This window comes from Alosa alosa, chromosome 4 (assembly GCF_017589495.1).
Source record: "Alosa alosa isolate M-15738 ecotype Scorff River chromosome 4, AALO_Geno_1.1, whole genome shotgun sequence".
NCBI classification, from domain to species: Eukaryota; Metazoa; Chordata; class Actinopteri; order Clupeiformes; family Clupeidae; genus Alosa; species Alosa alosa.
The window spans coordinates 9,346,989-9,374,143 of NC_063192.1; the positions used below are offsets into that span (position 1 = coordinate 9,346,989).

The 27,155-nt window shown below is 41.0% G+C and overlaps 1 protein-coding gene across 2 annotated transcripts; it reads right to left on the reverse strand.

The window, feature by feature from the left end:
• cdh26.1 (cadherin 26, tandem duplicate 1) lies at nt 1–24,866 on the reverse strand. Of its 2 annotated transcripts, none has more exons than XM_048242201.1 (19): nt 24,624–24,866; nt 18,700–18,759; nt 18,506–18,598; nt 18,171–18,326; nt 17,918–18,065; nt 16,129–16,298; nt 15,512–15,640; nt 15,205–15,387; nt 14,846–15,120; nt 14,093–14,235; nt 12,501–12,731; nt 12,002–12,223; nt 11,730–11,854; nt 11,400–11,483; nt 9,969–10,037; nt 5,282–5,341; nt 3,988–4,032; nt 3,710–3,769; nt 1–966 (listed from the first exon to the last, which is right to left on the reverse strand). In XM_048242201.1, exons 1-19 carry the CDS (start codon nt 24,657–24,659, stop codon nt 748–750), a joined length of 2,508 nt encoding a protein of 835 aa, XP_048098158.1. In that variant the 5' UTR covers nt 24,660–24,866; the 3' UTR covers nt 1–747. The 2 variants fall into 2 exon arrangements, with proteins under 2 accessions (XP_048098158.1, XP_048098157.1); XM_048242200.1 differs by having other exon boundaries at nt 3,988–4,035.
• Between the last annotated feature and the right edge of the window lie 2,289 nt (nt 24,867–27,155).

Below are 27,155 nucleotides of genomic sequence, written 5' to 3' on the forward strand. Positions count from 1 at the left end.
TTTGTTGCATTGTTCTTTATTATATGCAGCTTGTGTCTTTCTTTAAGTCAATGTATTGCATTTTCTATGTACATTTATCCAAGTAAGAAAACAAAGATGCAAGCTTCAGAGACTATACAAGAGTGTTGAAAAGTATCCTTATTTACTATTCAATGTACATCATAGCTGTTAAATCTAGAAGATTTTTCTCTTTTTCTTCTTTTTTCTACTTTGTGTTGTGTTGTGTTGTGTTTTGTTTTATGTTATGTTTTATGTAACAAAAACATTTACACCTTTATACACAGAATTAAATGAGCAAAGCATACCAGCAGTCAGAGAGCACAAGTTACCTTCCATGTAAGAAACAACATTTAGAAGGATGAAAGAAAGGTGTGTTTGTTCAGACATGTCACTCTACAGAGAGGTGTGTCTTGCAAAAACATTTGGGTGTAGCCAAAAAACTTTTGAAAACTATGCAGCGGAATTTCGCAAGGACAAGTTACCAAGGTGTGTAGTTGCAGTCCAGTGGAGCTATGTGACTATTGTATTGTCTCTATTGTGCCCCCACAGGGGGTTGAACATTCCGGCAACAGCAAATCCAAAGTCTCCACTTCATCGTTGCCTGAATCAGGCATCAAAATGCATAGTACAAAAAGCTTAACAAAAATTAGAGCAGGTTTCTGACTTTCCATTTCTGTACTCCCAGAATATTCCCTCCCCACATCACCACCTTCAGGTGAAGAAGGAAAACTCCAATGTCCATCTTTCTCAGTGTTCCATGTTTTTCTCTTGCATGTGCTTTTTGCATATCCCACCAAGGGTTTTAAAGCTAGGCCCCAGGTTTTGGAGGAAATCTGTGCCTTCCTCCCACTCGTCAAACGAAAGCTCATCCAGCGACTGGCACCTGCTCCCATCCCCCTCGTAGGCAAACACTTGCAGGGAGCATCCTGGGTGATCCACCTGCTCCTCGCCGATCTCGTAGAGTCTCTAAAAACATTAAAAATAGAAGAGTATGCTGTCATTCACTCACACTTAGTCTATTCTTTGATCCATGTTGTGAAAGCACAGTCATGTCACTATCATTGCCAGTGATGTCCACTTTTTAAAGGCTTTGTGATATTTGATTGGTGTATAATTCATAAACCTCAAGTTTAAGAAGACTAGTATCCAAAATAATCCCATGTCACCTGAACAATAAGATGCTTTGTAACGTTGATACTATTATATAAAATAGCATCAAGAATTGACATTAACAGGTATGTTGTATGTGTGTGTGTGTGTGTGTGTGTGTGTGTGTGTGTGTGGGGGGGGGGGTATGTTGCTTTAACTACTAACATCTAGTTATTTAAGCAAAATGACATCCAGAAAACTTGTATCTGCTGGTAGGCCTATATGTGAATATGTCACACACAAAAAATACATACACTGTAGGCCTACCACTAAACATCTTGTTTCATTATACTATTCAGTATTCAATATATACATTAATGTTTCTAGATAACAAATGATTAAATGGAAGACTTTATTTATCCAGGGTGAACTGATCTACTTACTAGGTGAAAAATCAGTGTGTCAATTTTATCAGTAGATGGTGGTAGAGTGCCACTTCCCCATTGAAAGCATTTTTTTTTTCCAGAACGAATAACTAAAGGTTACGGAGCCCTAGAGGGGTCATCGCAAAATGTTTTGCATGTTGAGAGAATGTGCGCTCGTTTTACTACATTGTGCGCTCGTTTTACTAAATTGTGCTCTTGTTTAACTAAATTGTGCCCTCGTTTAACTATATTGTGCACTCGTTTTACTAAATCGTGACATTTCGTTTTACTAAATTGTGCTTCGGTTTACTAAATCGTGTGCACAATTTACTATATTGTGCTCTCGTTTTACTATAGTGTGAGCTCATTTTACTAAATTGAGCTCTCATTTTAAGCATAGTAAAACGAGGGCACAATTTATTAAACGAAAGTGCACTATTTACTAAAACGAAAAACGATTTATTTAAAAACGAGGGCACGATTTATTAAAACGAGCACAATTTGTGAACATGGTTATAGAACATTGTGAGCACGATCTACTTAAACGTGGCCACAATTTGTAAAACGTGCACTCAATATTGTCTTGACACATGTAAACATGAGCACGTTATAGTATATTCGAGATCTCGATCTACTAAAACGCACCCACGAATAATTAAAACGTGGGCTCGAAGAAATTCAATTGTGTGCACAAAAACATGGTGTGGTGTCAAGGGGTATCCCGGGAATGACGTCGGGAGGTGTGTCGCTTGTAGTGACGTAGAGGGAATCTCATTGATTGCAGTGCACCTGGTTATAGCCCCGTTAGGTAGGCTGTAGGTGGGAGAGCAGATGATTGTGTGTGTTTGTACAGGCCCCTTGCCAACATCGTCCAGCTGAATGTTTGGCGAAGTTTTGAGTGTTTGTTGAGGTCAAGTGTATGCAGAGCTGTGGTGTTTATCGCGAACGGTGTGAGCTGGGCTACATAGCCTGAGAAGCTGAGCATCGTGAACGACACTGTTTATGTCTCCCGTTTCATAGTCCGTATCAAAGCTTACCTCGTTGTGTGCATCATTGGTGTGCGCGTGGGTTATATGGTGAGACCCATCGGGCGCTAGAGGGAACCTTATTGTATTGGGTGGGTATTAGGCGATACTACTAATACGCAGTAGCCTATTTGTACCAACAGTAGGTCTACGTGTTGTAATTGTTTGGGAGCTTGTCGCTGTGATGTGCTTCGATTGACTTCTAGACCTCACAGTTAAGTCAACAATCCAGGAGATAGTGGAAACCGGTCATTAGGCTACAACAGAGCCCGCGAGTAGCCTTTGTAGTAGAATTTCCCCATTATGGGTCTCCATAGCTGGCGGTTGACACCACAGTGCCCCTGCTACAAAGAGTAGAAGTCCGCTATAAAACATGACCACCTAAAGTCTTTAATTAGCTGCTTACGGTTATCATCACATTACCAATATGAACTGTTACAGACAGCTGTAGGCCTAGTCCATGTCAAGGTAACATGAAGTTGCCACCACAGCACAGCGAGCAGTGAGAAAATGTCAGGAATTACTAAATGTGAGCACGAAATACATATTTCGAGAGCTCAATTTAGGCCTACAACGGGGTCACGTTGTATTAATTCGAGGGCTCAATTAAAGGAAAACGTGCTCACGTTTTATTAATTCGAGGGCTTAATTAAAGGAAAACGTGCTCACAAATTATCACGACCAGAAAAAATATCACTTAAAGTGAGCTCTCCCGGGCTCCGTAAAAGGTGCTATGTCACTTTGGAACTGTAGGGAGTGCTGTTTTGTTACTTTGGTGTCAGGTCTGGTACTAACTTACCATGTAGAGATAATGTTACAGTGCTGAGACAATATTTTTTTTAAAGTGTGTGCTTCAGGCATTTAATTATTACTCAGCTTTTAGTCTCTTTACAAGTGGTGCATTTAAATATTTTCATGTCAGCACAACAGCATAACATGAAGGAACTGGTTTCCCACCTAACCCCTGTTAACCACAGTTTCCTGGGTATCTTCCAGGTGTCAAAAACAGCAGAAAAACAACCCTAAACCTTCTCAAAGTCATAGTTAAAGAAGGAATACTTCTTGAAAGCTTGAACAATTTGTATCATATATTTGTATATATATTTATAAATATATGTCATATTTGGCAAATAGATTAGGACCTATTTAAGGATGGTAATAATATCTTACTCTGTCAATGTGGTCTGCAATGTAGCGATCAGTGGTGCTAATGGATCTGTAAAATCCAGTCTGTAAATGAAAGACACATTAATTACAGTAATCCATATTAATACAATATCCCATATTAAGATTTCACCATTATAAAATATACAGTAAATTTTGTATTTGTGTACATATTTAGAAAACATTAGTTCATATGTCTGGCAGTGGACATTCCTATGTAGGCCTATACTGCCATTAGTAGCATAGAGGGCGTTGTTTAGGTGGTGGACAACATTATGGCTTACTCTCATTGTGCCGCTCCTGTTCATTGTGCTGGAGTTCCATATTTGCTGCTGGGAAAAACACATAACACCTGCTGTAATTCAAACAAAAACAACCTGACAGAAAGATGTAAGTGTGTGTGTGGGTGTCACACCTCTTGATATATTTGCCCGGAGCATGTTCTCATTTCAGACAAAACCAGTTGCCCTGTCAGTATTCCTTTGAGATTTGGCTTTAAAGAAGCCGTGTTTGTTTCCCTTGCTTCCCTCCCCCATACTCTCACAACAGTACCCTCCCAAGAGATGCCTGTACCTGCCCTGCCACACCCAAGGACAATTACCTCTCGCCACCCACACATTTTTATGAAATTGATTCTTATCATATAGTTGGCATATTTCATTATTATCAGCTATGATTTGTGACTGTTGTGGGGAATGGAGTGAGAGACAGATTTTATCTCGATGACATAGAATATAGGAAATTATCAGACTGTCTGCCGTTCAGTTCCATTTCAGTTCCAGTCTGAACACATGCCCATTCCCAACGCCAAATCATAGGTGTGTGAGAGAGGGTGTGTTATTCATAACATATCATATGCATATCATAAGTGTGTGAGAGAGGGTGTGATATTGGCTAGTTAAACCAATAGCACTGGATAGACTCCTCATTAGATTAGGTTGGGCTGGATGTATCCATACTTTACAGCAAAGATTCTAGAACAGAGCTGTTCTAGAATCTTTGCTTTACAGGTGGAGACAAACAGCAAGCCTCTAGGGCAGGGTGGATTAGTCAGTACCATAGAGAAACTGCAACTATATATAATAGGCTAGTTACATTTTATAGAGCTTAGTTGAATTGTGAAAGTGACATATATTGGCCCAAGCAATCTACTGCCTTTTTGAGGCTGAGCTCAAAGGGGTGGTGTAGTGATTCACATGAGAGGCTGGAAGTAAACAGGAAGTTATCCTTACAATCATTGTACTTCACAGTGAATCAGTACCCAAATGGTATCACGAGTTGTCTCTAGTGTTCACAAGGCTACCAAGTTCTTACAGCTGTGCTTAACACCTCAACTTGTTCTGAGCACACTTAGCTGTCCTGATGAGAAGGGAGATGACAACTTAATACTGCTGTGACATGGGAAATGGCATGTGTACCCTCTGCGACATCACAGAGTCATCACAACAATTTGCACACAATGTTCATGACTTGCGATAGTTACACATTGTATGGTATGGGTGCAGCTGCAATATTATTCCTCTAATACTCAATTACTTTCATGGGTGTTAAACCTAACTTTTCTTTTCTTGCACTTACCCGCTTTAAAGTAGTGTTGTTGGGTAGAGAGGCTTGCCCGAGCCCACTTGAAGAGTACTGCTGCTTGCCAGAGAGAAAGGGTAGAGGAGAGAAAGAGAGGAAGGAGAACAGAACAGAGAAAGGGAGCGAGAGAAAGAGAAAAGGATGGCAACAAAGGGATGAAGAGAAAAAGAACGGGATGGGAACAGAAAATTTAGGTTTGGGGAGTTTAAAGTGATCTAATGTGATCTTCAATATATCAATAATGTGACTAAAAATATATTTCATAAGACAAGGTCTGATATATAAATGAGCAAATTATTTAACAGCAGCCAATTAACAATAGCTAGCTTAAAGGTGCAGTCAGCAATTGCATGGGGCGAGGAGTTATTCCAAGTATGTGGTTTAGTGACAAACCTGGGTAAGTTAACTCAGAGTAAGTGGCAAACCCCCTACAACAAGAGCCCTATTGTTTTGTTAGGAGAATGAAGCCATACAGCACTTCTATTAAGAGGTTTACCGCTTACTCTGAGTTAACTTACCCAGGTTTGTCACTAAACCATGTACCCCCCAGACAGGAAGTCATGTTTTTATGTCTTTTGTCCAAAACGTACATTATATTTTAACCACGGAACAAACGAAACACACCAAAAAAAGTAGCTCACCCCTCCGTTCAGTATTCCCAGTGAAACATCGTTTTTGTTTGGGTGACAGGCTGCCCCCACTTTGTTTGTATAAGTTAGGCTAGGCTACATTGCTGTGTGTATGCCCAATCATAGGCTTTGACATGATACACCAAACACCAACAAAGTAGCCTATGTAAACATTTCACCAGGGTTTCCCAGCAGGTATCTCCCTTATTGGTGTTTTTTAAAATTTGACCCATGACACCTCGAGAGGGCTCAACTGGGCCCCAGACCCACAGCCCTCCATACTCATGATAGTTTAGGACACGTCACAACTGGAGACAGATAATCCTCAAGATACAGTAACAGTCAAAAAGAGTGTAACTCCAACTATTTTCAGGACTGTTGTAAAACCATTCCAAGTGTTTTGAAGTGTCTATAACAAATATCAAATATTTGTTTTTTATTTGTATTTGTTTATACTTTCTGCTTCCATTACATTACATTACATTACATTACATTACATTTGGCTGACGCTTTTTTAGCCAAAGCGACTAACAACATGGTAAACAGTTTAAGTTTTAGAGCAATTCTCAACAATTTTAGGACAATTTAAAAAAACAGTACAGTAAAAATAAGTGCATCAGTGAGTGCTGTTTTTAACAGTTACGTGTCAGTTTAAGACGGCTGGTGAGTGCTAGGATCAGCAAGACTTGTTGTAAGTGTTGCTATGAGAGGAGATGTTCTCTAAAGAGCTGGGTCTTCAGGAGTTTTTTGAAAATGGAGAGGGATGTCCCTGCCCTTGTAGGAACTGGCAGTGTGTTCCACCAACGAGGAACAACAGATGAGAAAAGTTTGGATTAGCCTGAGCGTACTGGTGGTAGAGCTAGGCGTCGTTAGTCTGAGGAGCCTTGGCGGTCTGGAGGTAGCGTATGTCTGTATGAGGGCATTCAAGTATGTGGGAGCAGAACCAGAGACTACTTTGTGGGCAAGTGTTAGAGCCTTGAATTTGATGCGGGCCACCAGGTACAGGTAGCCAGTGTAGCTGGATGAGCAGCGCGGTAACATGTGCCCTTTTGGGTTGGTTGTAGACCAGGCGTGCCGCCGCGTTCTGGATCATCTGAAGTGGTTTCACTGCGCAGGCTGGGAGCCCTGTCAGGAGGGCGTTGCAGTAGTCGAGTCGTGAAATGACTATTGCCTGAACCAGAAGTTGGGTAGCATCTTGAGTCAAGTAAGTCCTGATTTTCCGTATGTTGTAGAGTGCGAAACGGCATGACCGGGCGACTGAGGCAACATGATCTGAGAAGTTTAGTTGGTTGTCGCGAACAACTCCTAGATTTCTTGCAGTCCTGGTAGGTGAAACAGACAGGGAGTCAAATTTGATGTTGATGTCGTGGTGTATGGTAAGTTTAGCTGGGAGGACCAGCAGTTCAGTCTTTGAGAGGTTCAGCTGGAGGTGGTGTGCCTTCATCCATGTAGCTATGTCTGAGAGGCAATCCGAGATCCGTGCTGAAACCAAGGGGTCATCAGGTGGAAAGGACAGATAGAGCTGTGTGTCGTCTGCATAGCAGTGGTATGAGAAGCCATGCGAACGGATAATCTGTCCCAAGGAGGTGGTGTAGATAGCAAAGAGAAGGGGCCCAGCACTGAGCCCTGGGGGACCTCTGTGGTGAGATGGTGAGGTGCAGATGGCTGACCAAGCCATCATCGTTAAACGCGTCCTGTGAGGTAGGATTCAAACCAGGAGAGAGCAGAACCGGAGATTCCCATGTTAGCAAGTATAGGCGAGAAGGATCGCGGTGATTAACGTGTCAAAGGCAGCCGATAGGTCAAGCAGAATGAGTACTGATGACCGGCGGTCGTCCTGGCTTCTTTAAGGCTTCTGTTACAGACAGCAGAGCCGTTTAGAATTAGAGTGGCGGCTTTTGAACCCAGACTGATTTGGATCCAGAAGGTTGTTCTGTGAAAGGAAGTCAGAGACCTGTTTGGAGACTGCTCGTTCAATGCCTTTGGATAGGAAAGGCAGGGAGTGAGACAGGGCGGTAGTTCTCGAGCAGGATTGAGAGAAGCTTTCTTAAATATACGGTGATTACACGGGCCATTTTGAACGCTGTTGGAAATGTGCGGAGGTTAGCGAGGCATTGATCACATGTGTGATAGCCGGTGCAATGGTCGGGCTGATGGACTGAAGTAGGCTCGTAGGTATAGGGTCCAGCGAGCATGTGGTAGGACGGCTGCATGTCAGGAGTCTAGATACTTCACTCTCGGAGAGAGGCGTGAATGCTGAAAAAGATGTTCCAGCAGTCCCTAGAGGTTGTAGGAGTCACGGTATCTGAGTCAGATCGTTGAGTGGGCATGTAGAGAATTGACTGCTGATTGCGCCACTTTGTTTGTAAAAAATGAGGCGAGGGTATCTGCAGTAAGGCAGGATGGAGGAGGAGGCAGCTGAGGGTTGAGTAGCGATTTGAAGGTTGAGAAGAGTTTTCGAGTGTCTGTAGCACTGTTGATTTTGTTATTGTAGAAAGTCGTCTTAGCAGCAGTGATGCTGGCTGAGAAGGAGGTCAGGAGTGTCTGGTAGTTTTTTGAGGTCATCAGTTAGTTTGGATTTGTGCCATTTCCTCTCTGCGGCTCTGAGCTTGGTGCGCTGCGATTGGAGGGTATAATTTAGCCATGGATGAGAGTGTTTGGATCGAGCTGGCCTTGTGGTAAGAGGGCACAGCTCGTCTGAACCTAAGCTCAGTGTGGAGCAGAAGCGAGTCTGTGGCCTCATTAACCTCCAGAGAGGAGAAGGTGTTGAGTGGAGGTAGACCGGAGGCAACCACAGAGGAAAAGTCGTTGGAGACAGGTTCGGATGTTGCGGTGAGCGTGACCATCGGCTGAGGAGGCGGAGGCTGTTCTGTCAGGCTGGCGTTGAACTGGATGAAGAAGTGGTCAGAAAAGATGGAGGCGTCATCTTGAGGGTGTCTGTGCTGCAGTTCAGTGAAGATCAAGTCAAGCTCTTTGCCAGCTTTGTGAGTGGGTGGGCTTTGAACCAGTTTGAGGTCAAAGGAGGATCAGGGCCAAAAGTCCGCTGAGCCTGGGGCATCTAAGTGGATGTTCATATCGCCAAGAACAAGAAGCGGGCAGTCATGCTCAGGGATGGAGGACAGCAGAGTGTCAAGTTCGTCCATAAAGTCACCTAGTTGGCCTGTAGGGCGGGTAGATGACCAGCACGTAGAGAGTTTTGCTGGGGCGATCACTGTGATGGCATGGAATTGAATGAGACATATTTGTTTGAAGGCAGTAAGCGGGGTGAATTTCCATTTGTTGGAGATCAGCAGGCCCGTCCCACCTCCTTGTCCAGATGGGCGAGGGGTGTGGGATAGTGTAAGGTTAGTGGAGAGTGCAGCCGGGGTGGCAGTGTTCTCAGGTTTGATCCAAGTCTCAGTGAGAGCATGGAGTTCCAAAGAAAGGTGGTTGGCATAGCCAGCTATGAAGTCCGTTTTGTTGAGTGCGGATTGACAGTTCCACAAGCCCATGGAGAAGGAGGTTTCTGTAGGTGAGGACTGTTTAAGTTGCTGGAGGTTAATGCGATTTCTGCCCCTTTTGGCATGATGCCGTTTTCTGCGATGGCCGGTGATAACAGATATGGTGGAATGGCACATTTTTGCCTTTGTCGGCGCCTGTGCTCGGTGAACTTGCACAGGTAAACTTGCTCGTCCTCGTCCTCGCTTCCTATATAATACCGTATCTGTTATTTTATTCTGTAGGATATGACCTCCAGGTTTGTAGAATGTAAAAATAGTCAGATTAAAGAAAAACCCATCAATGTTGGTGTGTTGGTGTATCTAAACGTTTGACTGTTACCAAAGTCCCTCCACTCAGCGGCCATATTGCAACGTATTTTGGGCACTTATCAGGCATCTATTTCAGGCAGAACTGCGCGAGCGCAAGGCTTCACAACACCAACCTCGCTCCAGCAGTGACCCATTCCTTCTATGGAGGATTTTTTGAGTGCTGTGTCTCCTAATTAGAAAGTCTCTACTCTTACTGTCTCAGTGTTAATTCAGGTTAATTCAAGTGCAACAGGGAAGTGGACTCACCATGCCTGTTGCCTGACCTCTCAATGTTGTGGTATTTTGGGTTTGAACCTGGAAGGTGTTGGAGGAAACCTGAGGAAGTTGTCCAAGAATAATAACAATGGTAAGCATCAGCATTTCACAAGAAAATATATGAGTAGCCAAACAGATTTTTAACTTCCAGGTTCTACTGTTCCACATGTTGATAACACTTAACAATAAGGGTAGGCCTACACAATTTAGCATTAAGTATTAGTTAAGCATTAACAAACACTTAATTCATAATTGTTAAGTATGTTTTCAACATTACTTAATGATTAACACATGTGCTTTTCCTCATTAATAGAGTCTTATTTAGTAGTGTGTTTTCCTTTATTATAAATTATGAATTCCTAATGTGTACATATTGAACTCATGATGAATTCATAAGGTACAAGCAGTAAACTAATGAATAATTCCTTATGTTTACATACTGAACACATGACGAATTCATAATGAGCTAGACATTATGTCAATGTTACTTTAGGTGAATACCTCACTTATTTCATTGGCAATTCAATGTTATTCAGACTTCATCATATAGGCCTACTGTTTGCCAGCTGGTAGACAGTACTGTGTGCTACTCTTTTATATAAACAAGCCGGCATTCAAACTTAGTTTTTGGTCTGTGGTATCGTTATTATTTAACTACAAACTGCTCCTCCGAACCTAGAGCCTGGTCCTAACTTATCTACTATTTGTAATAAGTGCTACAAATGCAATTAAACAAATGCTTCTTAGTAGTGAAGTTACACTATGTTAAGTTAGCATTCACTAGTGTCACGATAGCAAAATTATTGTTTCGATACTAGATTCTGCTCGGCCCTCCACACACACACACAAACACACACGGAAAATGATGGCTTATCATATGTTTCTATGTCATATATTTTGGAATTCATATATAAGTGTATATATTTTGTTAACAATGTTTAGTATTGTATAATCTGCATAATTACTAGTAGCTAAAATATTTAGTCATTTGAATACTTCATATTGATTTTAAAACTATTACATACACTTAGGCATGTCTAATTGAGTGTGCATTGGTGTTGTTCTGTGGTTTCTGTGTTATTGGATAAAATAAATGTTCAAAAAACTAACGTGTCGAAGAAAATCTTCCTGGGATCATAAAAGAGATAAGTGTCTTGCAATGTTCATTTATGATGTTAGTGAGCACTATACAGTACGAATGCCAGACATGACCTGAGCTACTGGGTTACCCACATGTTTAAACATGCAGACTGAGAGGACTGATGGAATGGGGGAAGACTGTAGATCTGTAGTACGCGGACTTTCTGTAGTTTATCTGCATTGTATCTCAGTGAAGTTTTATCATCTTGAACAATTCCATGAAACCAGGGGTAAGAAAACAAAACTTCACTGTACTGGCATGTGGCAACAGATGCTGCTTACCGGTACGGCTGCTTGTTTGAGCCCATCAACCGCTGTCACAGTCGTGACATAGGTAGTGGGGCTGCGGATCTGAGTCGGCTCCGCCTGGAGGCAAAGAGAGGAAAGGAGGGATTTAGAGTGGTAAAAATGACCACTGAAGTTATTTACGACCTTGCTGCAAAGCAAATGCCACACCCTGTGGGAGACACGCAGGCGTGCATTTGGAGGTCTGTTAGCAGGGCTCTGCTGGTTCCCCAGCAGCTGGCACCAGAGTGAAACTGCCTGGAGCAGTTGTCACATGTCCTGCATAGGAAGAACACCACACACACACACACACACACACACACACACCTTGGAGATGGTGCCACCTCCCTCCTCGTTGTACTTGATTAGCGTTTGGTGGCCCTCATCCTGCGTGTTCAAAGGCTTGAAGCTGCTCCCCTGACAGTCGCAGATGAAGACTAGCAACAGCAGCACTGCCGAAAGACAAACGGAGCAAGTACTTAACAGACACACTGACTTAGAACACTTAGCTAAGGCTCAACCCCTAGTGGCCATAACGCTTAGTGAATTACCAATGTGATGTTAATAGGGCATGACTGGAACCTATCACAGCAACTCACACAACAGCAGCATCAGTCCAGCTAGCAGGGTCCCAATGGCTGGTCCGTCCAGCTGGATGGTGGAGGGCAGAGGGCCACGGCACTCACTCCCACCAGCGCAGTCACACACAATCACAGTAAGCTTGTCCTCTCCCACTACACCCTGCTGATCCTCTATCAGCAGAGGAATGGTGTAGTTGCCAAAAGACAAGGATGTCAAGCTCAAAAGGCTGATGTTTATGCCTGCTCAAGAAGCCAACACAGGTAGACACATGTTAGATATTACAACTTGCCAATTGAATGGTTTGTGATGTACCACAGTAATTGTTGATTCTTAACAAGTAATAAGCATGTGACAATTACACTTCTTTTCAAGCCTTCAGTAAATACTCCTGTGGCCAGGGTGTGTCTATTGGGAGACCTTACATCTAATTGGGATTATTATTTTCTTTGACGGCAAAGACTGTGGAAAGTCAACAAGACTTTCTGAAGTGCAAAAACATGGATCCACTTTACTCACCCGTGGTGGGGAACAATTTCCAATATTCCTTCAACTCTTCCACATTGTCCCCCCCAAAATCGAAAGAGAAGGGTCCCGAATATGGAGGAATATCAAAGTCCCAGCCATTCACAGGTACACGGTCCATGTGATTACAGAGTATTGTGTTTTTGGTGACCAAGTGTGGCTTATTATCATTGATATCTCCCAAAACAATCCTCAGAGGACATGTGCCTGTAGCAGGAGGCTTCCCTGAGAATGATAAATAAATAAATAAATAAACAAATTAAGGGAAATACAAACAAACCATGCTTCAGGTACTCTTGCTATTACTGACAATAGAAGCCATGAGATTGATATTTTTAAGACACTACAATTGTCCAAGAGGAAAGTAGATATTATAATTCGTATATTTACCAACACATAAGACATCAGACCTAACAAGATGAATACATACACAGTGAAATAACATAAAATGAGAGAAATGTCCAGAGGAGTGTAAGAATTCTTAATTTGCACACATTTGCACACTTTCGTTCAAATTTAACAGGTTAAAGAAAACGTGTTCTCTTCTGTTCAAAACATTTCAGTGGATCATTAGAGTGGACAACCATCTACACCAGTGGTCCCTAAACTACGGCCCGCCACCTCATTTTGGGTGGCCCCCCAAAACATGTCCGTGGTATATAGCATCTGGCCCACACGGGAGTAGCCTACGACATCGTCAAACTATAACCTCCGTAATTTCCCCCATTCATTCTCTATGGCGAGTCTTAACAGTACACATGTAATACTCTTTTTGTCCACTGGTGGTTGTTTTGGAGCTGTTTCACGTTTGCCATCGAAAACGGAATGAAATGTAGGCCTATCTGCAAGCAATGTACAGTAAGAAGCCTATGCTGACTGCATCAGTGCACAAAGTATTCTAAAAGTTTATCAATTAATTGTTAATAACTAACCTCTATTCAAGTCATATTTCTGGGACTTTCTGGGATAATTATTTCTATTTTTTATTCACTCGTTCAAATGATCATACAGAGTTCACAAAGTTCTCATCAGGTGAGTGAAAGTTAGAATGGTGGTCATTACAGATGTTTTTGCCAGCACTTCGTAAAACTCTCATAGTTTGATCACTTTAAATTATTTGTAGGATATTGCTTGTTCACAACTTGAGCTATGTATGCAAAGAAACAGAGTCTTTTTATTAGTTATTATTTCATGTGAGCTACATTTTACACTGATATGGTATGATGGCAACATAAACACAGCTAGCAATGGTATTAAATTGCAGTAGCCTATGATTAAATGTAATGGGATATTCAACTAAGGTAGACTGCTGTTGTTCACAGCACTAAGTCTCTGGCCCTCTCTTGGAGCTAGGCATAGTGAGCTGGCCCTCGGAAGAAAAAGTTTGGGGACCACTGATGTACACTAAATAGATCCGAGCACCAGCTATCGACCTTGTGCCCCCAGTGGCAGACCATATGGGGAGCAGGGGGGTCAATTATAGAGGCATGAAAACACCTGTTTTCTCCCCGCATCCAGGCAATTCTGACTTGGGATGAATTTATTCATCAGGCAGTGCAGAAGAATACAAAACTTTGTTCACATACCATCATCTATGGCCAAGACTTTCACTGTGTAGACACTGTCATGGACATATGGTGACTCTCGATCCATCGTTTTCACTGAAGTGACAACCCCAGTCTTCTTATCGATGGACAACCACTGTGCATGATCTTCTACCAGTTCATACCTATAAACATTAAAATAATATGGAAATATAAATTCGGAAAGTGACAGAAGAAATTGCAACCTGTTTAAAGGAGACAAATATGTGTGACAACAGTGGTGATGTTGTATGTAGTGATTCCATGTCCAATATATCCCTTATATAAAATAACTGCAGTTATGAGACAAAAACTGCAGTAGCCTACAGTGCAATGCAATAATATTTTAATGTTCAAAATATTTCTGCAGTCAAGTGCTGTGCTACAAATCAATGTGGTTTTTCATACATCAGTATTCCAGAGTTATGTGTCTAAGTGTATGATTCATGCTTTATGAAACATTGCTAAATTTATTATGGTGCATTCATGTAAGGTTTTATAAATGTGCTATGCACTAACCCTTCAAATAAAGTGCTACCAATATTTCAGCAGTGGGGTGTAATATAGACAGACAGTCCTAACTAATCAATAACTATCAATTTAACCAGTGGCTAGTAAACCACAGTGACAGAGTTGACACATTTAAAGGGTAAGTTATGCTAAGCATAACCCTCTTTGTCCAGTAGTGCTTACCCCACTTTTAAATCTACAAGCATCTGTGCCTTGTGCAAATGGCATGTGGCTTTGGTGACCTACCTGATTTTGTCAAGGTCAGAATCCTCATCAGTTACCTTGGGCCTGAAAAGTGTCAGTCCTGGTGGCACCTCTTCTTTCACAAATGCACGTTCAGCTATTCTCTCAAACTGCGGTGGATCATTAACGTCCACCACCACCACTTCTACAGTTACGCTCTGTGGAGTTGGCATATTCTGTGGATCCACCGGAACCCCATCTTTACATACGAAGAGAGGTACTTCATTTTCCACAGCCACCTCCAGTTTGACCAGTGCCGTCCTCTCAAAATCCTTTCCCTGCAGAGCGTGATGACGAAATAAGTCAGGAATGATATCTGGCTTCAAGCGGAACCAAAGATTAATGCGAATTATTTGGCCTACCTTAACCACACTTAGAATTCCTTCATTAGTTTTAGGGTCTGTTGTAACCATGTAGTTCCCGTCCTCGTTCCCCTTCAGGATCTTAAAAACAGGCCGCGAGGCTGGTGTGTTGGGTTCATCCTTATCTGCCACCTTCATTCTCAGGATTTCCTTTGTTTCCATCTCTTGCACTGAGGTAGAATACTGAAGCACAAGTAAATCAATTATTAGGTCACTGCTACCATAAAAATGAAGCCTATCGAAAGTAGCTATAATGATTTTAAAGCTGCTTTCTTGGGGAGTTTTTGGATTATGGTAAACTACTCACAGTTGTTTCGGTGAAAACGGGTGGGTGAGTATTAGCATCTAAGATGTCCAGAGTGATAGTTGTCGTTGCAGACCGCGGCGGTACTCCATGATCCCTCCCTTCAACAATCACTTTGTACTCTTTGATTTTCTAAAGAACAGGAATGGATTTCTTTAGGTGCAAAACACCCACATGAGCCCTTCATCATGACTGATGTAAGCATTTAGTAACATTGATAACTGACATAATGACTGCTTTTATTAGCCTAACTCAGACAGCCTGGCTACACCGAGTCCATTATTAAAGAGCTCTGTGCACGCCACGGTGTGTAAAAATACTAGGGCCTAGTGTATACCATACCAGTGTAATAACTGATGCTTCATACTACAACATTCTGACCATGTGACAGAAATCAGTTTTTATTGTCATTTTAGATGTTTTCAAAATAAAATGCTATCATTGTTAACAGTCATTTGAAATATGATTGGCGTCAAAATTAATTCTGGAGTATATGGCACAGCTAAATAATGACACAGAAGCATTTTGGGGAAAAGACTTCTGGTCATTAGGAAAATGTTTGTCTACAAAATATATTACAAGGCTAAATAATTCTTTAAGTATTTATTTCTATGACTCACATCAAAATCAAAACATCCAGAGAAGGTCAGCTGTTGCATCTTGGTGTTTTGAACTTCCTTTAAGGAGAACTTAGGAGAAGTTGGTTGGGACACTATAGTCATGGTCACGCGGGAGTTTTCATTGCCTTCCTCATCAATGTCAAATGCCTGCAGGTTGACAGGCAGGCCACCTATAGTTTTAAGAATGGAAAAAAAATCAGTCAATGAAGTTTATTATCCATTATTGGAGTTTTGCAGACCGCACCCCGGTTTTAAATATTATGAGTGGATGCCCTGTGCTTTCAGCTTGCGCTAGCGAATAGTCACTATTTTACTGACACTGGGGCAATGCTGCAACCAGACACCAGTAGGAGGGAGACCGGGGCTGGTTGGAACACTTTTCACTCTCGGGTGTATTTCTCCGTCTTACCAATGCATTAGAACTGTCAAAGTGTGATTAACTAAAAGATTGGGATCTCAGCTAAAAAATGTCTACATTCAATGTCAACAAATGATTCCTTGTTTTGAGTTATATATGCTTAAAGTGGTGTGCGGGCACGGTGTTGGTTGGCACATGTAGTCAGGGTTGGTTAGAACACCTATGTAATAGTCCTTTGCAGTACTTTGCAGTACTTTTGCTTTTGTTTGAAGTACTCATCTATCTCACAGCCTTTAAGGCTTTGCTGATGTCTTTCCTGTATGTTTTTCTTCAGTAAGACCCACTATCAAGACCAATTTGGTCCCTATCGACTTTTTTTTAACTTCAAATCAAATGTTAAAAAATGTCTGAAATGCTTCCAAATGTAAAACTATGTTCAGTAGTTACAATAACAATGGTAAAATAAAGTTTTTATGTGTAAAATACACAGTTTATAGATTTGTCACAAAATAGCATAGAGAATGTATAATGTGCCAACCAACCCCAAAATCAGTGTGCCAACCTGCCCCATCCACGTTTGGACACTCATTAGCACTGAAATGGCGTTAGCCCACAGGCACCAGTCACCACAGGCTTACAAATTTCAGTTTCAGAGTCCTGTCTCTTCCAAGTGAAATGAATACTTTTTCTATATCCTTACCCATCACAATGCTAGAATGTATTTAGTGGGAAGAGCGATTTCTAAGTTTCGACCCTGCAAAATCAAAAAGTTGCCCTCACCTAAAGGGTTAATGACTTTCAAATATTTTTTCTTATGTGTGTGTGTGCTCCAGTTAAGGGGACACTTATTTTAGTGTAAACATTTTGTGGATGCACCTTTTAGTTGCCTATATAAACAGTGTTCCAACCTGCTCCTGTTCCAACCAGCCCCGGTCTCCCCGTACTTGTCAGTGCTCAGCTTGTATGATGTTGTTGGCTTGTTTCACGACCACCAACCAAGTGTGTGCAGCACCCAGGTGGTGAGTTTCATTAATGCATGCTTGTCCACCATTGCCAATATGGTGCTGTGGTATATGTGTTCACATTGGTAAACAAACTCTACTGATAGAGAACCTATGGTTATGAATAACAGTGGTTCTCTGAAGGAGAACTGAAGACGTTACAAGACATTAACCCAAAAGGTCCCTGAGACTGGTTGGAGATTGGTTCAGATCGGTGACATCATCTTAGAGTGACTTCCCATTGGTTAACGTCTTCTGTTCTCCTTCAGAGAACCGAGGTTGTAATCATAACCATACGATTTCCTCTATTTTGTGTTTGATTATTTAGCTTTGCTTCCTCTTTCTTAAAACAGCACATATTTAATTTCATGGCAATCTGTAATACTTTAGAAAAATCATATATTCTTCAAAAAGAACATTTAAACCATACCTTCTGGAGTGTCTTCACGCACAGGGACTCTGATGTGAGGCGGCTCAAATCTTGGGTCATTGTCATTGATGTCCTGTATCGCAATGTCAAAGGCCAAGGTCTTGTCTACTTCTATATTAGTTTTTTCATCGATAACATCAAAACGTATCTGTTCATCATCAACAGGAAAACAAATCAGTGAGTTCAAGAACAAAATGAGGTCAAGAACTGGAAACAGATTATTATGTTTTAAGACAGATGGTCAAAGACTTACATGAAAGTGCTTGTACTGCTCCCTGTCGATGGGTTTATGTACACTGACAACTCCTGATTTTCTGTCAATGGTGAACACACCAACGGGCTCCTCATCCACACCCGTTCCAGAGATTTGGAAATAGTGATGGTCGTAAACCTTTTTATCATTGTGCAACTAGTATTGATGATATGACAAGAGAATATATTTATCACAGAGCAATCCCACAGAAAGAGATAATTTCAAATACATACATGCTCAATACATTTTGCACAAAATATGAGCCAACTGAAGAGTTTGCGTGTTAATTTGTTGTCAGATCTGGACACAAATGGATCTGAATACTCGCAGTGTACCTTTGTTGCCTCCCTTGGATATGGTCCAGGACTCTCCTCCTCTATTTCAATAGTCGACAGGACCCATCTTCTCTTAGATCGATACAGTAGTTCCTGAGAAGAGGAATGCGAAATTCTACTGTTGACAGTTGGAGAACATTAATAATGTCAGGGATTTCAAGATTTCTGCTCCATAGATGACATATAGTACATACCCTCTTTTCTCTGGTCATTATGCGGCTGTGATTTTGACCCAGTCCTGACTCCATGGCAAGCTAGTAATAATAATAGATTAGAAAGGACAAGTAAAATTAGAGGAGGGGAGTGGTCTGTAGAGTAGGGCTTTTGTAGTGTTCCAGTGATTTATATAGAAATATGTTTTTGCCAGACTGACCAGTGCATTTGACTTTCATATGGTTTACAGGCATCATAATAAATTTGACTTTCAACAATGTGTTCCTTCCTTGCAACAGAATGTAAAACACAATCTTTTACATAGTCATTGTGAGGTATGACACAGTCAAGTTTGACAAGTCCATCAGGGTCAGCAGGTGCAGTGGAGCAGCCTACACTGGCCTACACTGCGCAGGACAGATTTTTGAGTCCTGCTACCGGCCACTCTGTTCTGTCCTGTCACATCTGTAATATGTCCCGCTTCCTCCCACTTAAAGCCCGCACTAGATATAGACCTATATACAGGAGGAATATTCAGTTCTGCTTTCTGTCTCTCAAAATGAGCATTTGACACACACAACTGAGAAAGACCAGATGTCTGATTTTAAGTTTCTTGGTTCTGAATGTAGGGTAGCCTACCTTTCTTAAGAAAGGCACTAACATCTGAAATAGCCTGGGTACTGTAGGCCTAGCCTAGTGGTGCTGTTTTTCTCCGTCACGCTTTCGACTTTGAGTTTCAACAATGGAACCTCTGAAGTTCGCCTTCAAAAAAGCTACCATCTTTGCCCATATAAGGAGATCCGGTATCTTGCTATTTTACCTACTGGAAAATAACATGGGGATTTTGAATTATCGCACCTGTTAAACTCTCGCAGGGACAAAGAAATCGGAAATGCAGACGTTTTGCTCTACACACTTTTGTCCTCTGCCTTCTAGTGGATACTGGGACCTTCGGTACATTAAGACGGCAAACTTAGATCAGAGTTAACTTGCAAGGCAACTTGCCATAGGTAGTTAAGCTTGCATAGGTAGCTTCAAATAACACCCGGATCTCCTTATATGGTCAAAGATTGCAGCTTTGGTTCCTTTTTGCAGGCACTTCAGAGGTCTTCAGACATCAGAGGTCTATGCACAAGAGGAAAGAATAGACTACTACCGCCTTCATGCCACATCAGATAAATGGAAATTCCAACCTCCGATAAAGGGAAAATGACAGGTCGGATTTTTTGCTCGGAGACTCGTGCGGAAATCTTAACTCTTTTTCGCATGAGCAATTTTCCATCAAGGATTCCCGGGACACTGAAAGACCAGGGTGCACGAAACTTGATGGGCATGTAGCCCCACAAGGATAGCATGGAACCATTGTTTTTTTATCTGTAGCCCCCCCGCTGGACTGGACCCCCGAAAGGAGGGTAGGGCGGACACAGTTTTCTGTGAATATCTCGAGAACCGTAGGGTTTAGGAGGACTACGTTTTTTTTGTATGTTGATATTAAGGGGCCATGTCAACCCATTCCATAACCACTCATTTCATGTATAGCGCCACCTAGTTAAAAATTAAAAAGTAAAAATGAGGTGTTGTAATCACAGGTATCTGTGACCTGACATGGTCAAAACTGCACAAAATTGGAAGTGTAGGATCATTATGACACCCTCTAAATGCACGCCAAGTTTCGTGAAATTCCGTTCATGGGGGGGCCATACAATAAATTAATTTATGTTGCTTTACACCAACTGGCCTGTAGGTGGCCGGACACAGTTTTCTGTGAATATCTCAAGAACCGTAGGGCCTAGGAGGACCACCTTTTTTGTATGTTGGTCTTAAGGGGCCATGTCAACCCATCCCATAACCACTCTTTTCATGTATAGCGCCACCTAGTTAAAAATGAAAAAGCAAAAAATTGTTGTAATCACAATATCTCTGGCTGACATGGTCAAAACTGCACGAAATTGAAAGTGTAGGATCATTATGATGCCCTCTAAATGCATGCCAAGTTTCGTGGACTTTCGTTCATGGGGGGGCCATACAATAAATTAATTTATGTGTACATTTAGTGACTACACCAACAGAGTTTTCTTTGAATATCTTGAGAACCGTAGGGCCTAGGATGACCAATTTTTTGTGTATGTTTGCCTCCAGGAGCCATGTTAACCCATTCCATATGCACACATGTGCATAAACAGATACACACGCACACACACAAAAAAACAGTCTGTATGGCGTTCACCAAACAAAATATGAAGGTGTCACATTCCATTGTGTTCCTTAGAGGACAGGAGCTTGATTTAGTTAGCGAATTCAAGTACCTAGGAGTCATATATGATTCCACCTTAACTTTCAAAAGTCATGTAAAAAAGGTGGCAAATAAAGATAAATTCAATTTGCAAAATGTTAAGCAAGTTAGGCCATTTCTTGACACCAAGGCTGCCAAGTTGTTTTTATATACCATGATCTTTTTACATTTTGAGTATTGTTTTATAAACTGGTCATTTACCTCCCAATAAGAGAATATCCTACATATAACACTTTTAAAACTCACTTAAAACAGTGGCTCCTAGAAAACCAGAGATGCACTCACCTTTAACTGCCACACATGTAATTTCATCACCCACACACTTTCACTATCAATTGAATGTATAGAGGTGGATGAATAATGTCCTTGTCTTCATGTATTTCTGTTTGGTTTGGTTTGTTTATTCTGTCAATGTACTGTATATGTCACCCTTATGTCCTTCTTGTCTTCATGTGTTTCTGTTTTGTTTTGTTTGTCTGTTGTGTTTAGCTTATTCTGTTAATGCATATGTCACCATTATGTGTTCAATTTTACAGTGTGCGAGTGCTGTATGACTGCTGGCTATCTATATGTTTTGTCCTATGTCACCTGCCTAGGGACTGCAGATGAAAAGTAGTTATTTTTACTAATTCTGGCATATTTACATGGTGTTTTTTACACAATGTTCATTAATATACATGGTCCCTATCAAATAAACCAATAAATAAATAAAAAATAAAGACATACATTCACAGTAATCATACGTATAGCATATACACACACACAGTAGACATACGCATGCATGCACATGCACACACACAGACACACACACAGGCACACACACACACATACACAAGCACACACACACACACACACACACGCACACATGCACACAATCCAAGAATTTCTCAGAATTATGAACAGGCAAGATTGGGGTGGGGTTGTATAAAATGTATTCTACATGTGAAATCTAATCACATTTAGGTTGTCTAGTAGATACCAGTGAGAATTAAGTGTGAATTATGCAATTGAGTGAGACAGTTAGAATCATATATGCCTTTTACCTTTTGTTTTTAGCCAGCAGCGAGAGCAGCAGATACCCTGACTTTGCTGAATTACTGAAGCTAAGCAGGCTTAGTTAGTACTTGGATAAGAAACCTCCTTGGAAGAGTAGGTTCCTGCTGGAAGTGTTGGTGGCTGGCCAATAGGTGGCACTCTTCCCTGTGGCCAAAAGCCACCAAACAAAATCAATCCCAATGCCCTATTGCAGTGACAGGGACACTGTACTGCAGGAGATGTTTTCCCTTGCATGAATGTTAAATTGTGGCCCTGACTCACCATGGTTGTTAAAGAGGCACTTATCGCAAAGAGTAGGTGGTTCCCTGATTTGCTGGCTAAATACTTGATGATGTTTGTTAACATTGTTAAATTATGGTGATTCACTAGTCCCCTACAGTATTCTAAAGGAAGGAATCAGTTCTGTATGCATTATTGTAACAGATGGGCTATGTTATTGGTAAAGTGGTTGAATAGCACACTACACATGTGCACACACATACATGCACACACACGACACGCACAAACACCCACACGCACACAAAAACGTAAACCCACATACACACACACACACCCTCACACACCTACATACACAAACAAACACACACACACACAAACACACACACACAAAAACACACACATAAGCACACATATACACAAAAACAACCACACACTCTGCACACACTCAAATACAAACACATAAAAGGAACAAAGCAGGAAATTAACACAATTTGACAAACGTGACTTATTTTTGTGGAAAAAATGTGCTGGACTGGGCGGCGGTCATATTTTGTATACCGCTCTGCGGTACATCTAGTTAGTTATTCATTAAACTGCTTAAACCCTGTTTTTTATTGCTGCCAAACAGAACAGCTATAGCACAACTATAATTATGTACACTACTTTAATCATTTCTATATTTTATTTTACGCATACATTATTTGCGGGAGTGCAGTGAATTATGTTTCTCCCACAAACGCACCTCTCTCATACCGCATGCACCCGCACAGCTTCGGAACAACACCTTTAAATATCTTTAATGCAACATTAACAGAGCAAATTTGTCAAGACCTTGTCCTTGAAGCACCCTTAGTAAAGGTTATGTGAGAACAAACATTAAGTCATATTCTGTTGCATTGTGGAGATGGAAAAACCCAGGGCAATGCTCCTTCTCTAAATCCTACTCTTGTACTGAGGATTACGAGGGTATTTATCTTTAAATTCAGAGATGACATTGGGCAGTTGTGGCGCTGTCCTCTTAAAAACATTTTAAAGTGTAGTCTACATGTTGAGTCTTTATCAACTCTTGACTGTCTGTGTTGTGGTTCATGAATGATGAATTTTATTTCCTTGATATGAATTACGTAACCCAGGCATTATGCTGCAGGTGAATTCTCAACCCAGACATCAGTTCAAGCTTCATCATACTTGTGACAAAATTGTCTGATTTTAAATGCTTTGCAAAAAGAATACAGCGGGGAAGTATTGAACACGTCAACTTTTTTTTCAGTAAGTATACTTCCAGTGAGGCTATTCACATGAAATTTTCACCAGTATTAACTTAGGTAATCTACACATATATAGAAATCCAAACATTAATGTCTAAAAGTAGCCTAGAAATCTAGACGCGCCCCTAGCGGCAGCAAATTACATTTGCTGCCAGGGCTAGTCTAGCAACTCTCCGTTGGCTTGTGAGCTCCAGAAATCGAAACTCAGGCCAATGAAATCGTGTATAGAGTCGTTAGGTGGGCTTAACATAATGATTGATGGCAGAGTTGCAACGGTTTGGCTTGAATTCCCTGCTACTTGAAAAAAAAATAGATGGATGTTGCTGTTGGCGAACAGTGTGACTCGAGTTAAGCTTTTATTAAGTTGGCAAACGTTTGACATACACAATACACATTTACTTGCACATCACACAAACAGCTGGGGACATTCTCTTGTAGGAGGGAAGAGGGTGTCCGTCCATTCGTTTGTTTATGTTTATAGTATGTTTATGGATTTTTTCATTAGAATTTTATCTTTTGGAGCCATTTGCACACCCCTAATTTTAACACAGTGCACTGAGAAAAACACTGTGCCTTAAGCAAATCTTTATTTGCCGAACTGGTTGAAATGTTTCTTTAGCATTAAGCTTGTGATTAATGAGCTCAGTAAATGTTCAACAAAAGATACAAAGGAGATATTATACTTTAGGTACAGCTATTTCACAAGAGTAAGAGGAAAGAAAAGTGTAACACTGCTTGCTCCACGTTGTAACCAGTTTATTAATAGACTGACGTTTAGGTCAGTCAGACCTTCATCAGAGTCTGACTAACTGAACTGATGAAAGTCTGACTGACCGAAACGTCAGTCTATTAATAAACTGGTTACATTGTAGAGCAAGCAGTGTTCAGTTTCTCTTTTCTCTTATTATTATATGCAGTAAATGTAAAAACTACTAGTTGTCTCCTCTCTGCTGTGTATGGATATCACTGAACACTTATTTCCTCTCTGACATAACCCTTTGATGTATTTTCTCTTTTAACTTCCTGTGGAACAAACCAGCTTTAAAGACAAATGTAAACAAATATTCTTCAAAGTGGAAGACAAAAAATGCAAAGCATACTGAAAGTTGCCCAGTGGCGCTCTACTCACAGTCAAGAAGAACAGGAAAAGAATGCCTCGCTTCATTGCGATCCGTTCCTCTTCGAAATCTCTGAGTGAGTGTCAAGACAATGGCAGTGTCACGGTGGATTAAGACCTATTAAGACCTTCCTCTCTACCAAGATATTAGAGGGCCATCCCTAACTTGACTGAGGCGGAGAGCAAGTATGTGAGGAGATGTGAATGTATTTGAGGCAGAATGTGTGTCTGTGAGTTGGTGTGGGTGTATGTGTTCACTTGGAGTTCTGGCAACTGGTCGTCCCCGGAGGGGTGAAAAGAGGGAGTGGTTACATGGATCCCAGGTGTTCAGTGACATTTCTAGCAATGTTGCCTCAGGCAGACTCAGACTCCAGTGCAAAATATGAACCTCATTAGCATTCTGGCCTGAGACAGAAAAACCTGTTGGACTGCACAACACCTTGTGAGCTCAGTGAAAGCCCCTGTGTGTGTGTGTGTGTGTGTGTGTGTATACACCACTGTATAGGTGGTCTTCCTTTGTGAAATATTTAAATCCTTTGTGTAAAAAATGTGATTAGTGGATTGAAATAAAGAATTCAAATAAATGTGTGTGTGTGTGTGTGTGTGTATGCAGTGTATAGGCGGTCTTCCTTTGTGAAATATTTGAATCTTTTGTGTGAAAAATGTGATTAGTGGATTGAAATAAATAATTAATGTGTGTGTGTGTGTGCATGTGCACTGTATAGGCGGTCTTTCTTTGTGAAATATTTAAATCCTTTTTGTAAAAAATGTGATTAGTGGATTCAAATAAAGAATTAATGTGTGTGTGTGTTTGTGTGTGTGACAGGCGCGCCTGCAGGTGTACGTCCGTACGCACTGTGCGTAACATCAGGCTACTCAACAGCGAGAGAAAATGTCCCTTGTGTGTGTGTGTATTCACACCAAATTGGCCTACCATACCTTCCCAACTATGCACAGTATCCCATTAGCTGTATGCCATCAGGCTATTTACTATTTTCTATTACGTAAAGTTAGTGAACACGTTATCAAAATTAACATGCACACATTTTGTTTGAGCAGGAGAGAGCAATAGGCTACTTGTTGTTTTCTTTTACTCGGCTATCTATATAGGCTATGGTTATCAGCACACAATGTTGAGCTAATTCACTAACTCAATACTCATCATGGATATCACAAGTTTAAACAACGAAAACAGAAAGGATGAAAGGATACCATGCACTGTGCAAGATTAACCTGAAAACAAATGCATACATAATTCATAAGCCTAGTCATCATAGACACTCTCTGTTTCAAGGGGTTAATTATCCATCTTCACAGGTATCATATTGCCTGAGAAAGTCTGTTCCAATCTTCAGTCCTTGAAGAAAGCTAAACTGTTGAGACTTGATCTGATCGGACCTATATGCAAATTATATGACTCACATTCTCTTTCAGGCTATATTCATGCCTGGCACAAGCAAAGTTGGCCAAGGGGCCAGTGGTTTGAAAAATCATTCAGAAAATGAGGGAGTATTTTGCAGCCATAACAACATGCTAACCAAAAGTGATAGCTAACATGCAAGTTTTTCAAGCAACTGCAATAAAGACACATGCAGACCAGATTTTTGCTCTTGGGCATTGTACTGATCTCCTACAATCCCCTCACACCAATTTCTAAAACTTTGTTTTTTTTAGTGAGTTGTGTAAATGTGTAAATTACCCTTACCAAAAAAGGTATAGGCCTACTTAAAGTTAATTTTATCAAGTAAACTGAAGTGCAGTTGAAGTATAATTCCCAAGTTTACCTAAAGTAGTAAGTTTATTAGTATAAATGTACTTGTGGTACACTTGTACATGTACTATATTTATACTTCTTTGGACTAAATTGGCCCACTTTCAGTTTATAATAGTAAACTTGTAAGTACTGAGAACTATACTTTAAGCAAACTAGTAAATGTTCTATGTTCTTATGTGTTTGAATAGTAAGCTTGAAGCTAATGTAATAGTGTTATTTGATGGGATTTTCCAGGATATTTTAGAGGAGGCTGAGCTTCCCAATCTAAGAGCAATCACCGACGGTTGAAATGAACACGCACAGCACCTCAGGTCATACCATGCTATTGTTTATATTGGGGAGCAACTTGTAGGCCTAAGTGCTCGCTGCACACTTTCATCTTGCTTGCAGTTCTTTGAAAATGTTTCTTGTTTGGCTTGTTTTATCACACTGATCCCTTTATTACAGATATCATTTAGTCTTTAGATTTTAGTTTTTGTCCTCAAAAGTCATATGTCGGTCATGACCGGATCTGGCTAGAACCGCATGCTATCTGTGGTGCTAGCATGATGGTGCTAGCATCCACAGTGTAATGAATGGTTATTAAATTTGTAATCATTTAAGCTGGATATTAATAACAATAACTGGCCACCCAGTGCCAATATCATTTGGACATTAGCAGTGATTAGCTAACTATGCTAGCTATCTAAAAGGCTGAAGGCGGGTGCTTATCCGAGCTTGTGAGGCTGGTGCTAAACAACAGTTAGCACAATGAAACTGACCCTTTTGTG